Below are 14271 nucleotides of genomic sequence, written 5' to 3' on the forward strand. Positions count from 1 at the left end.
CAGGGAATGGTCAGGGTCCCAGGGCTGCCCCAGCTCAGGGAGAGTTTGGACAATGCTCTCAGGCACAGGGTGGGATTGTTGGGGTGTCTGGGCAGGGCCTGTGGCTGTCAAGTTACACTCAATGGTATTTGTGGATCCCTTCCAACTCAGCATATTCTGTGATTCTCTGAAGTTTTCTGACTCTAATTCTGGCTCAAAATTTTGCATCTAACGATGATATCCCTACTCATTGCAGGGATGTTGGACCAGACGAACTTTGGAGGTCACTTCCAACCCCAATCATTTTGTGATTCTACAAAACATCATCTGAAAAACAAATCCAGAAGAAAAAGCTGGAAGCAAGCACTGTCTGCTCCATAATCCTCACCCACTCCTCAATTAATTTCCAAGACATTTATCACAGGAGGAGCCCCAGTGCCTGTGGGATCCCTCTGGGAAGCTGAAGGCCATTTTTTAGTGGAAGAAGAACTTGAGCACATAAATCTCCTGGAGAGGCCAACTTTAGCTCCAAACAAAAATGTGCACTGGGAGATCTGGCAAAACTTACTTAGGTCACTTGATAACTTGTATTTACCTTTATTTGTATTGAGGTTAGGTATTGCATTGGTTACCTAAACCTAAAAACTGAATACAAAACTGCTCCACTGAGCAAAGACAGAATTTATCTCCTTCCTCAATGCTCCATCCATGGAAATAATTTCCCATTTTATTAAACACACACAATTAAAACATTCCTGCTGTTCCAATGGAAAACAAAACATCTCTTTTAAGGTCAACTCGATAATCTCTAATATATTATTTTTATTAATAAGCCCACAAATTAGCTTTTCCAAGCTTTTCCCCCAGAAACACAAAGGTTTTACCCAGTTTTACACAACCCTCTATGATTTCTGCCCAGGCCCTGGGATATTTGCAGTGCTTGCACAGGACTCCACGTCTGCTTGATCCATCAGGCAGCCTTGACATCACTCCCCAGCACAGCATTTCAGCAGAGTTTAAACAAAGGCCCTGAAAAATCTGCCAAAAGCATCACATAATCCACACACTATGTCTATTCCTGAAAAAAAAAAAATGGAATCAAGGAATTTACTGTAAATGAAACAATGATCTGCAGAGTCTGGCCAAAATCCTATATTGCAGTTTCAACAAATGCTGCTCTGGATGGTTTAATAAAGCAAAAACATATTGGATGAGGTTGTTGATATCTAAGAAAAAGCAAATCCATTGCAGATCATCATCTCCTCCCAGATTCCTTCAAAAAAATCTCAGTATTAGCTTCATTTTCTAGGGACACCAATCTCATTACACAGAGGGAGGATAGCTGTGCAGTGGTGTTGCATTAACTGGTGCAGCAGGGAAATTCCCCCAGTTATCATTAGAGGTCCCAACACAAACCTACCAGCTCACAAAAATTTGGGCCAGATTCCCCTTTGCAGTGGGAGAAGACCCTAATTTTGCCCAAGTTTTTCATTTCAGCCAGGCTGGTGGTTCCCCTCCTGCCCTTGGAGGCTACATCCCCATGGAGGCCATGCTGCAGCACCTCTGCATCCCCTCTTGGCTGCTCTCAGGGATGGCCAATGCAGCTCCAGCTGGATTTTTCCTTCTCTTTTCTGTGTCAAATCCTTGACTGAACAAATCCAATGAGTCATCTGAGTATAAAGATCAACTGAGAAGTTCCTCCAAGACAAGGAAGTATCAGATCACAGTTTCTTCCCTCCCTCTGCTGTGCTCTGGATGGTCCCACCAAACAGCCAGTGACCACAGGAAAGGAAGTTCAACTCCCTGTCAACTCCTATTACTTTTATTCTGAGATGATTTTTCACTTATTAGTGTCTAATGCCAAGATCTGGAGAGGGGATTAACAACTTTTTCAAGCCAATTCATCATTTCAGCAACAATGGGAAAAGCAAAACTGTTCAGTGACCACAAAAAAAAAAAAAAGAATGTAATAAAAACAATTACCCAAATGAGACAAAATACAAAGTGTCAAATGTTTTAACCAGTATTTTAAATCTCTGGCTGAGTAAAACTCATTGCACTTAATGTGGAGAGCTGTAATGAATAAGGAGTGGTGGCTGCTCTTTGTAATGATGCTTCAACTGTTTGAACCCTTTGGTTCTTCCTTTGGGTCAAACCTGAATAAGCAACATCTGTTGAGGTCTGCAAAGAGAAATGTGGCATTTCATGGAGATAAATCAAGCCTGAAAATGAGATTATTGGCTTTATTTCAGCTGATTTCAGTGGGTCTGTTGAAAGGTTTACACTTAGAGGCAGCAAATGCTTCCAGTTCCATGGATCAATTATCACCTAAATGCAACTTAAGGGACAAACAACACCACTTACCAAACTCAGTGATGCATTTCATCAGATCCTACCCCAATGCAGCAAGCATTGTCCCAATCTAATTAACAAGCATTTTATGTTCTAGATGGTCATTTAATTTGCAAAAAGAATTACCACAATGAACAGAAATCTATCAATTTGCTCAGACATTTCAGATCTTAGTGGTTAGGTTTGTTGGGGTTTTTTTCAAATTGTGAAAAATAAATATATTTATTGATTTTTACATCTTGTTGACACTACCTGGAGGTGCTGTTCCAGCCCATGGCACTGTTGGATTGATGTGGCTCAGCCAATGCCTCATTTCACATAATCATGTGTAAAAACCACCCCACGACCTCCACACATGCAGATGTTGCAAAAGGGTTTGTTTGCAAAGGCAAAGACCCAAAGCCTGGAACTTTTTCAGCTCCCTAAGTCACTCTCTTACTCAAAACTTTTTTAAAAAACAATTACTTAACTGACTTGGCCACATTTAACAGGGTAAAATCAACAACATTTTCCTCCCCACTTATATTTTCCTTCTGTTTATTTCTGCAATCTCCAAGGCCAAGATGCAAAGAGCATCCAGCTGCTCAAACCATATTTTACAGAAGCTTTCCCCTCCCTAAATTCAAAGTATTAATGAAGTGCTATGAAAATCCCTGAGAGCCAATTCCCAAGTTCTGTAGGTAGGGAGATAACACAACAGTTATTTAATGGAATGAATGGGAAGAGCACTATGTGTAACACAAAAGGACAAGTTGCCTTCTGATTCCACCATAAAATCAGCACAAATTCACCTTCCAGACCATCCAAGGAGTACAAAAGAGTAAAGATAATTGTTGCTATAATCAACTAGATGAAAAACAGTTCAGCTGCAAGAAGTTTAGAGCATTTCAAGTGAAGTGAGACAGCAAGGGGAGGTTCTGGCCACCTCAATCCATGTCAGGAGGTTTTTGAGCTCAGCTCCTGAAGGCTGAAGGCCAGTAGGACAAGTTGGCTCATTCAAGACTTTTCTCATGAAAAGAAGGACCACAACTTCATAACCTGCTTGGGCTGACAGAGCAGATCTCCTAAGAACAGGTGGAGAACTACAAACCCTTCCCAAGGGACACCAGCACAGCAGTGGCTCACAGAGGCCAAGGTATCAGATCCTAAACTGCAGATAATCAATAGATGCACCAAAGAACTCCATAACAGGCCCATAAATAGGGACTAAGGGGTGAGGTGGGCCTACAGATTCCCTTGTGGAATCTGGCAGGTAATAACAGACAAAAAACACAGTGAGGGAGCTCAGCACCTCCTTCAGCCAGCACAGAAGAAAAACATGGGGTTATGGTTGTACAACTGCTCAAGTTCCTCAGACAGACTTTAGAACAGATTTGAGGAGCACGAGGTGAAGGCTGGCAATTGAAGACACTGCTGGGTTGGACAGCAGGATTGCTTTGCATCTACACCCTGCAATATTTCACATTTAATCACAGAAACAGGATTTTCAGTCAATGAAACCTAAAGCTGAAGAGTAGGGGCAAAAACCCTCCGTGAAAAACCTCTTAAAAAATGTTCCTGTACCTTTTCCCTGCCAAACATGAACAGCCCATAAGAATGGAAACACACAAAACCTTACTCTTTGGTGAAAGTGGAAATAAATTGCACATGTTTTGTGTCCTAAATCAGAGGTGGCTTGTTTGGTGTGAAAGTTCCAGGAGGGAAAGCAGAGCCTTACCTCCAGCAGCTCTGACACAACAGGAAGTATTTCAGGGTTGCAGATATCGATGGAGTCATCCCTGTAGGTTTTCTTTTTGTACCGGATGTTCCCCAGGTGCAGGATCGCCGACAGCAGAGAGAAAATCCTAAATAGAGACAACTCATTTTCACTCTGTTTTTTATAAAGTGAATGAAGAAGAATAAATTTTACCCTACCCCCAAGGGCCATGTCCCTCTTTGGCTCATTCTTCTAATTTTCAATCCAAAGAATCCACTTTGCCTCATGTGAAGAAGTTTTTTATTTAGTCAAGTACCAAACTTGCATCTGAAAAGTTTCATTGAAAATTCTTTAACGCATCAAACCCACAGTTACAAAATTAAAGCCCATGTTCTAAGAAAACCAGAAATCCTCCAGTAATCTTGATATCCAGATTAAATATTTATCATACAAGTGCCTAAATTAATGTGTAGAGTGGGCATGGACATGCAGGTGATCCCTCTTAGTCTCCTGGGACACATTTTTTTGTCACCTTTTTGGATCTAGCCCCAGCCATGAACAAAAGACTGTACAAAACAGCATCAATGCTTTCATCATATCTAAGTAACTGAGGCAAAGAAAAGATGTTACACTTCAAGTTTATCCAACCAAATTTTCTGTTTTGGAGGGAATTTGGTCATTTTTAAGTTATCTCCATTCCAAAAAAAAAAAAAAAAAAAAAAAAGGATCAGACACTCAAAAGAATATCCTGAGTTGGAAGGGATCCACAAGGTTCAACAAGCCCAGCTCCTGAGCCATGGCTGACTTCAGCTATAAATCCTGTTTGTCCCTAATTCTACACTCTCTTGGGAACTAAAAATGAATAAACCTAAATGTGATTCCTAGCTATGCCACCAGCTTGTCTGGATAACACACCTTCACCCCTCCAAGTCCTCCCTTATCTCCAAAACAAGGATACCAACTCCTTGTTGTGAATTTCAGGATGCAATTTTATAAAAATTTCTCTTCTCTGTTTCTACAAAGGTGAAACCCCATGTTTTGCTACAAAGAAATTACTTTTAAAAGTATAGTAGTATTTAAAACATACTCCCTATGTCTCAGCTGAAGGTGGTTCCTTATTTGTGCTGCAGTTGTATAACGCCAAGCAAAATAAACCTGCTCGTGTAGTGAAGAATCCACTTTATTTTTGACACGCAAAATTCACCAGGAGAAACTTGGGTGCCAAGAAAAATCATTGCACAGTAAATCAGAAGTGAGAATTTACTGCATCACCCAACTCTGCTCAGTCCTGACACTTCCTGATTGCTTTGCTCAGGCAATTAAACCCCTCAACAGGCTTTAGACAAACCTCATCCTGAAGGCTGATAAAGCAGCCTCTGACACAGAAAATATTCACACAAGTCTGGATTTATCAATGTGTGTGTGGAAGATAGAGAAAAAGCAGTTTTAAATTTCATAATTGATTTACAAGTGAGGGATAAAGAATGAGCTTCCAAAATTTGTCAGTTGTGTGAAAATATCTTTGAGGTAATTTTTTATGCCGAGTTCTTCCCAACCTACTCAAGCCTTTCAAGCCAAAAATCAACACAGGAGGGATTATTTTATAGGTTTGGTTGGAGATGACCCTTAGGAACCCTCTAATTCCATGGTATCAGTGGTGTTGCTAAAGTCCAGTTTTCAAACCAGCATGTCCAGTGACTTAGTGACAAAGGCCAGTTGGAAATGAGTCTACAGACCTGGAATTGCACACAAAGGGTTAAGTTTGATGAGGGATAATGAGGACTTCTGATTAAACCAAGCTCTGGATTCATGACATGCAGAGTGAGGCGTGATTATTCATGAACACTTGAGGAATACTTCAAGATGTCAACTCCTGCCAACGCTCCATTTGCATGAGGAGAATTGTTCAGTACAGCAATGATCACGGAACCACAGAATGCTTTGGGTTGGAAGGGCCCTTAAACTCATCTGGCTCCATCCTGCCATGGGCTGGACACCTTCCACTAGACCAGGCTGCTCCAAGCTGGCCTGGGACACCTCCAGGGATGGGGCAGCATCTCTGAAATGTCCTGCCAGTGGAGGTGGCATTAACCAGGACAATCTCCGAGCTATTAAAATGAAAATAAACTCACTGTCTGCGTGTCTTGGGCAGGAACCCCACCATCTCCATGGCCAGCTGCAGCCGCTCAAAGTCGTGTTTCAGGTCCTCCCCTTCCACGGAGAAACAATCCTGTGGATCAAACACACAGAGGAAGCACTGACACCATCAACACCACATCAGCTCCAGATGGCCAAATCAGCACTCCCTAAATAGCACTGAGTGATCTCCAGGTCCTTTATCAGCAACATTTCCAACCTGGCACTGGAAATACATTTCTGGCTAATATTTTCTGGAGATACATCCTTGTTTCCCAGGTTTAACCTCTAAGGAAAGAGGTGAGCCCCCCAATTCCAACAGTATGGTGAGAGTTGGTCAGCGTGACCCTACACAGAAAGGATGGGAAATAACAACAAGATGAAATCTGTTCCACATTTACAGGCAGTTTATTCCACATTCAGTCCTATACCTAAGGAGGGAAATTCAGTTTTTAAATAGAATTCAGATAACTTCATGTAAATGATCAGCGCATTAAATCCTGTGTGGGAACAGCAAAGCTTTAAATATATTTCTCAGAAACTTTATTTGAACCACCAAGAAGTTATTTCAAAATTGGGAGAATCTGAAATCCAGGATATTTTATACTTCTTGGAGGCTCACGTGCCTGAACAGTTTAGTTTTTCCTTGATATCAGTCACTGACATGTTTGGAAAGATCCAGTGACATTCCAGATCCAACCAAAGCTGTCCTGCACCAATATTTAGGAAACAGAAATGCTCTTTAAATTAATATATAGACCACTAATGCTAAATATCTTCTGCTTTGGCTCACTGTAGGCCTCCCATGGATTATTTATTCTTCTCTCTGCCTTCCTAGCCTATATTTAATATTCTACCCATTGCTGCCAATAAAAACTACCCATCTATAAATCAAAATTAGTTTATTGTGTATCACACAATGTTGTGCTATTTTAAACCTCAGATTATTTTATTAACACTTAAATCAAGGCTTTCTACAAGTAATTAGAGACTTTCAACAAGTTAATCCAAGTGTAAGTAAATACAAATAAAAATTATATAAAATTCTATTAAAAGTTTATTAAAATAATAGAAATAAAAGTTGTAGCTGCAGTTGGAATTTATTAAGCAGCTGAATGCACATAGTTTATTTTGATAATTTCCTGAACATCATATTGATCACACAAGCAAATGTGCAAAAAATTTTGCACAAATAATTGGGAAAGTCTGCATTAAATAGGGTTATGTAAATCATTGAAAAGCCACTTGTACTCACTGATAGTACAGAAGATTAAGCACAAATATAGAATATACAGAATGAAGTTATTTTATATCAGTTTTGTGTTTTACAGCATTTAAAGACTCACAACAACATCAATGTTCTTCATCCCACTCCAGAGCATCATTACAGACATCATTATAGAGTGGAAAACCCTTATTTAAGATATTTATTTATATAAATATAAATGTTTATTTATATTTATAAAAATAAATGTTTATATAAATATAAATATTTATTTATATAAATATAAATGTTGATATTATTATTTATTATATTGTTTACATATTTCAAATATTTGTTGCAACATAGGAAGCACCCACACAACTGCACTAAAAGCCAGAGAAGTGCAATTGGACAAGAAAATCGAAATTTTTTTATCAATTGTCCTCAGGGACAAGTTAATGCTCCATGGGCAAAGTGAATTTGGAGCTGTTGAACAGTAAAACCATTTAAAACCACACAGAGCATCGATGAAGGTGGGGACTGAAATTCCAGGAGTAAATACCAGCCTGTTTTAGGAAACACTCATTAGAAAAGGGCATTTTCACCTTCCATGAGGAGCTGATTGGAAACAACCCTGCTCCAGAGCCATTTGAAGGGCCACAACAATGACACCGCCAAGAGCAGGGCCACCAGAGGCACCAGCACTGGAAATTCACACCATAAAACATCAGGGCAAGACCTTGTCCCTCCTAAGCTCCAGGCCTGGCTTCCTCAGCCTCTGCACTTGCACTGGGAAGCCAGCAGAACTTCCCACCCTCCTCCTGGCAGGACAGCAACACAACCACAAATCCTGCAAATTAGGCAGCTTTAAAGCTTTTTTTTTAAAGACACCAAGTGGTGCTTTTAGTGGCACTCCACATTCCAGGAGACATTTTCATTTTCTGGCATCATTCCTCCAAAATGAAGTCACGAGTCAACAGCAAAATACCCCGGACGACTCCGAAGTAGCACAATCTACGCCGAAGGCAATTTAATTAACGATTTACATAACAATTGCCCGACTCATTAATCCGCATGGAAAGACTTTTAGCAAATTCCCTGCTTAAAAGCGGATGCTCTCTGCAGTGTTCCAGCACGGAACCGCTTCCTAATGGATGATAAATGAAGGATAATTATAAAATAGAGGAGTGTCCTTGATATTAGAGCAGACAAGCATCACAAAATCCATCCCCACAGACCTAACTCACTGTTAATATCCTGCCAGAGCAATTAGTTTCCCAGCAAAAGTGAGTTCCCTGCTTCCTACAGTCACATCCAAGTAATCCATGGATTTCCATGGAAAATTTAAAGAGGATAAAACAGAGTTTCTTTAGAAGCTTGATGTCTGCAGCAGGTTGAGTCCATGGGTATGGGGAGAAGACTAGGGTAGGCTTAAGAGTGAATGAATCATCAACTGAAGCAACCAGGACTGTCAGAGAAAATGATCCCAAATAAAATTATCTTAAATAAATCAGCAAATAAACAGCCAAATGGTAACAACACGTGGTTTTGTGGCACAGAATAAGGACACGGACATGGCAGTCCCCAGGCTGGCAGGGTGTTCATGGTCATGTCAGGAGAAGGTACCAAATTTTGGGGTTGTTTTAATTTTAATTCCTTCAGCAAATTGTCCAAACCCATTCCTAAAGCAATTAAGGGCTTTCCAACTTATAAAGGGTATTAAGGTCTAGAACAGCATCTGCTCATCACTCCCTGCTCCTGCAGGGCCCCTAAGGAAGCTGATGGATTAAGGATGCCAATCCAATATTCAATATTTTTAACCTTGTGAGGGAAATTCCCTCCTCCCCTCCTAAGGATTTGCAGGGAAATGTTGCTGTTAAGACACTTGTTTAGCCCCAGTGAATCCCAGCTCCTCCCCAGATCACCTCTTACTCTTCCAGATGCATCAGCAAGACTTTGACAATCATCAAGCACACAGGAAAACAGGCAGGAAGGACAAGCAGCTGATGCCAAACATGCTTCCACATGCAGGACACACTGACAGGCAGCACCACGGGACACACAGACACCCAGAGCACGATGGCGGCGCAGCAGGAGCCGGGGAAGGGGGAGAAGCTTCACCATTCCCTTTTTTGGGGCGATCCATTTGGAAAGGATGATCATGTCAGCAGAAGTATTTTAGGAGAAGGAATTGTTTTTGCACTCTGAACAATATCAGGATTCGATTTTCTCACAGATGGCTGGGGGATGTTTTTGGGTTTGTCTGTTTTTTCCTGGAAGCTGGAGAGCAGATACACCACTACAACCAGCATGAACTGATGCATCTCTTGGGGCTTCAAGACAGTGATTTGCTGGTTTATTGGAATGGAATTCCAATTTTCACATGGCTGTCACATCACAATTTCCATATATCATCACGTATTCCATCAGGAAGGAATGAAAACCACCTCAGCTTCCTAAAACTGAGAGGCCTGCAGAGAGCTGACCATCTCCAACTGCTGAAGAAGCTTTCCAAATGGAAGGAACCATAAAAGGGCAAGGGGAAAAAAAAAATCTGTACTGTCACACTGCAGGGCAAAGGGTAATTAATGGGTTAAACTTCATTAGATTTGGCTTTCTTTGTGTCCCTAAAACACTCAAATGAGAGCAGCCCTGCACCAGCAAGACGGGAGAGGCGGGTTCTTGTACTGACCGGCTCCGAGTCATAGCAATAATCATCCCAGCTCTGTCTGAGGGGTTTCTTTGTCATCTGAAAGCAAGGCAGAGCGGGTTAAGTGGTGTTCCCACCCCAAATCACCCCCACCACCTGCTCCCTGAGCAGGAAAATTTTTATTCTGCAGAGTCATTGCCTGGTTTTATTTGTTTTAAGGGAAGATTCATGATGCTTTTGCATTCCTGGTGCTGGTTCCTGCTCACAGTGCACCTCATCGAGCGAGGCCCTCTCATCAATAATCCTAATGGATATACTAAAATCTCTTCTTCTCTTACAGAGCTGAGGAAACCCTTGGTTTACTTGGAGCTGAAGAGCCACCAATGCCAAAATCTCACTGAAGAACAGATTTGGTTTGTTCCTACTTTCAACCTCTGCTCCAGACAAACACAAGTGCAGCAAAAGTAGATTTTGAGATTCTTCCGAGCAATACTCCAAAGCTTTTTAGGAATTTGTGTCTTTTCCAATCAGACAGAGATGGAGTTGAGAGAAGTCAAAGCATTACCAGTTCCAAGAGGGAGAGAGATGGCACTGGAGCTCCTGAGGAGCTGAAAATAAGGATCTAAACTTGCAAATGGCTGTTTTTAAAATGGATAAAAGTTAACGAGCAGCACAGAAAATATTCAGTGAGCTGCAGGGTGTGCAGGGGTAGGTACACCTCTCACTGGTGGGGAGGAATGGAAAAGTCCTCCATACTCAGGGGATACTTTGAGTAAATTTGCATTTAAAAATAAATTGAAATCTTTATTTTCAATCTGCTCCCTGCATTTACAGAGCAGATTTTGGTTAAGTATCTTAGTAGATTATTTCTCATCTGCAAAGCAAACTCCCCTTTTGCTTTGCATAACACAACAAGAGCAGAGGAACCTGGGAGGAGGAAAGTAAAGCCTGACTCAGGACTGAGTCACTCCTTCACTTCAGGGGCCTGGTTCAATATTTTATGGCTTCTCTATATGAATATTTAATTTTCAGTAAAACACTTCAGTTCATGTCTGAGCTGGTTCTTTTTCCTTTTAAAAAGGCAGGGTCTTCTCCAGGACACACTTAAGAAGAGACTGCAAATGTTCAAGGGTCATTTTATCATTTTTCTCTTAAATGTTTCCCAAGTTTCTTTTTCCATTTCTCCACTATCTCTTTTTTCCTTTTTCTCCTTATTTTCCTTTTTCTTTCTCCTGCAGGGCAGAGAATAGCTGCTACTGCACTGTCAGATGGTCTTCATGTGAAACCAAGCCCAGACCACATCTAAAGGTGCTGTTTTTCCACAGTTGTCAGTGTTAACTCTAATCCTAATTACTAAAAATTATTTCAAAACCTCCCAAAAACTCAGAGAGTCACTGCTGTCCAAACACTGTGTTCAGGGAAATCCAGAGTCTGCTTCCCTGATCCACTGGACTGATTTTAGCAGCTTTCTCCAGCTTATTTGCCCCACAGCACCTTAATTTAGATTAAAAGAAACATTTCACCCTAAATTTTAATATTCCTACTGGAATAGGAATATTTCACCCTAAATTATAATATTCCTACTAGAATAATGTGTTCCTCCCATTACATGCCATTAGATTTCTAATTTTCCTTTCAATATAAATGCTCTTAAACTGCTATGTAAAAGAAAAGGACTGTAATTAAAAGCAATGTTTTCAACTAACAGAAAGTGAGTGGATGGACCAACAAAACCTGGAAATCCAACAAAACATTCCATCTTGGCATCTTCCCACTGCAAAACCGTGGCACAGATGGTGCTGGAGATCACAGCACGTTCCCCAAGCAACGCCTGAGGCACAGAGACTCCAGCAAAGAGCCCCCAGCCCTCGGAGTGTTCCTCACTTGGGAACATTTCCCAATCCTGCCAGGGGTGTGTGGGAGTCATTAAAATACAATGGATTTGGGTGTTGATTGCCTGCTTTAAAAACATTCTTAAAAAGTCCCTGGTAATTGAGAGCTATTCCTGAATGAAGTTCTATTTCTAAAAAGACTAAAGGCTATTTGGGTTGGGCTGTGGTTCCAAGTTTCTTTCCAGTTTAGGGGTTAAATCACTCTATTGCTCCTCATGTTTCAGCACCAAGAAAATTGAAATTAGTTAAAATCAACATGTAACTTAACTCCTCTTCCACATATTCCTCCTCTTTTTGGTCCATTTGAAGTTCCTGCTTGCAAGAGTCACTGGATAAGTGCCTAAATACCTCAAGTAAATCAGTTTATTATAAAATTATCATCATGTAAACTGAGTTTATTTGACTGTTGGTAACACCTCATCCATCATTAATTCCCAGGTTTTCAATGGCTGCTGTGGTTTTAGTTATATTAGACTTGTTCTATTGTTAAAGTCAGAGGGTTGTGCTAAAAGCCAGCCAGAAGCTACAGAATCAGGACTTCCTCATGCAAGATGTTATATCCCAGTATGCCACATCTTCCCCTCTTCTGCTCAGGAGGCAGATATTAATGAGTAAATGGCATTCACACAGAGAGCAGGAAATTCTGACTGTTTCTCCCTCCAGCAATCAAAAACTCAATACATTTAACATATCCCAGGTACAGAAAACACTGATTATTTTTTCCCTGAAACACTACCAGGTGTTCAGATTGCTAATGCAGAATTATTCCAACGACAGAAGACTTCCTCTAAACCATTAAAACCAACTTTTACAACTCCACACCTTTAAAAACCCCCACTTTTACTACTCCACACCTCTTCTTTATTAGCATTAAATATCAGCAGAAGAAAAAGCAAGACCAAGGATTGCATTCCTGTATAGAACTCCCACCTGGTTCAGGTAATGATATTCCTCTGGCTGCTTCAGGTGAAATGCTGATCTCTCCTCCTCACTTGCTCCTGCCAGGAGGTAATAAAATACATGGTAGTTCCTGGTGACAAATGAAAAACAAAAGCTGTTAGACTCGAAAATGAGCAGCAGCACTGAGCAGAGGCACACTGAAACCTCCCAACCTGATTTTCCAGCTCCCAAGCTCAGGCCTGACACCGTTTAGAGCTGGTCTGTACCTGCTGTGCAGGGATAGAACAGATTTAATTATGTCATGGAGAATGAGATCCCTCTTCTCCATCCAAGGACAGCCACTGCCCTAGAATCTACTTGAAGGATTTGTAGCTGGGATGCTCAGGTTTTCCTCCAGAACCATGTGCAATGCCCACATATTTCACAGAATCCCACAATCATTTAGGTGGGAAAAGAGCTCCCAGACCACTGAGCCCACCCTGTGCCCAAACCCCACCCTGTCCCCAGCCCAGAGCACTGAGCACCACGTCCAGGAATTCCTTGGACATCTCCAGGGATGGGGACTCCAAACATCCCTGTGCAGCCCCTTCCAATGCCTGACAGCCCTTTCCATGGAGAAATTCCTCCTGATGTCCAACCTGAGCCTCCCCTGGCACAGCTTGAGGATGTTTCCCCTTGTCCTGTACCTTGTGTCCTGACTGTCCCCAGCTCCCTTATTAGAGCCTGACCTCTTTTCTTAGAATCACAACATATTTCCTTGCAATGCAGAAATTATGACTTTTCCTACCTTATTACCATTAAAAAGGCAGCGACTTTGCAGTTGCAGTTCCATGAGACAAACTGAAAATTTTTCAAGTATTCAAAATACCTGAATATCACTAACGCTAAACCCAGCCCAAGGGACTGCTTCCAGACAACTCTAACACAGATTAACACCATTTCTTTCTAAAATTAAAGCTGTGCTTTTATGTTGGATGTTTTCCAAGAGGATCCAAGTTTAATCATCTTGCAACACCCAAGAGGACGTTTGTCAAGGCTGTAGATGCTCTTTAACTCCAGGAACAGCCCTGGAGCATTCCAGAAAACTCACACATCTGTCTCCAAAGGGAAACACAGCCAGAAGTGCCAAGAGTTGAAAGGCAACTAAAGGCAGCAAAATTATTTAAAAGTGGAATAATAATTACTGAGAGGGGAGAGGAACATGCAACAAAGAATATGCATCAAATTAGGAAAGAACACACTTCACATAAGTTCATCCTCTATATAATTTTGGCTTTTTCTAGAGGCCACTCTGAAGGCTTCAGTGAACTTCAAAAAAGAATGAAAATACCATGTTTTTCTCCTAAAATGACATATTAAGCAGTTCACAAGTTGCACAAGAATGAAGACATAATAATCTATCTGCCATAAAGAAAATGAAAATTAAATGAATGTAACAATATTGTAGTGAGAGGTCCCCTGC

The 14271-nt window shown here is 41.0% G+C and overlaps 1 protein-coding gene across 1 annotated transcript in view; it reads right to left on the reverse strand.

Annotated features, from left to right (window-relative positions):
• The window catches only part of MYO9A (myosin IXA), a 175142-nt gene that overhangs the window by 95000 nt on the left and 65871 nt on the right, over positions 1-14271 (reverse strand). Inside the window, exons 5-8 of the mRNA XM_066559101.1 lie at positions 12840-12939; positions 10060-10116; positions 6160-6257; positions 4049-4175 (exon numbers count right to left, since the gene is read on the reverse strand). Coding sequence (XP_066415198.1) covers positions 4049-4175; positions 6160-6257; positions 10060-10116; positions 12840-12939 — 382 coding nt within the window. The remainder of the gene's footprint in view (positions 1-4048; positions 4176-6159; positions 6258-10059; positions 10117-12839; positions 12940-14271) is intronic.

The sequence above is a fragment of the Molothrus aeneus genome, chromosome 13 (genome assembly GCF_037042795.1).
Source record: "Molothrus aeneus isolate 106 chromosome 13, BPBGC_Maene_1.0, whole genome shotgun sequence".
Lineage (NCBI taxonomy): Eukaryota > Metazoa > Chordata > Aves > Passeriformes > Icteridae > Molothrus > Molothrus aeneus.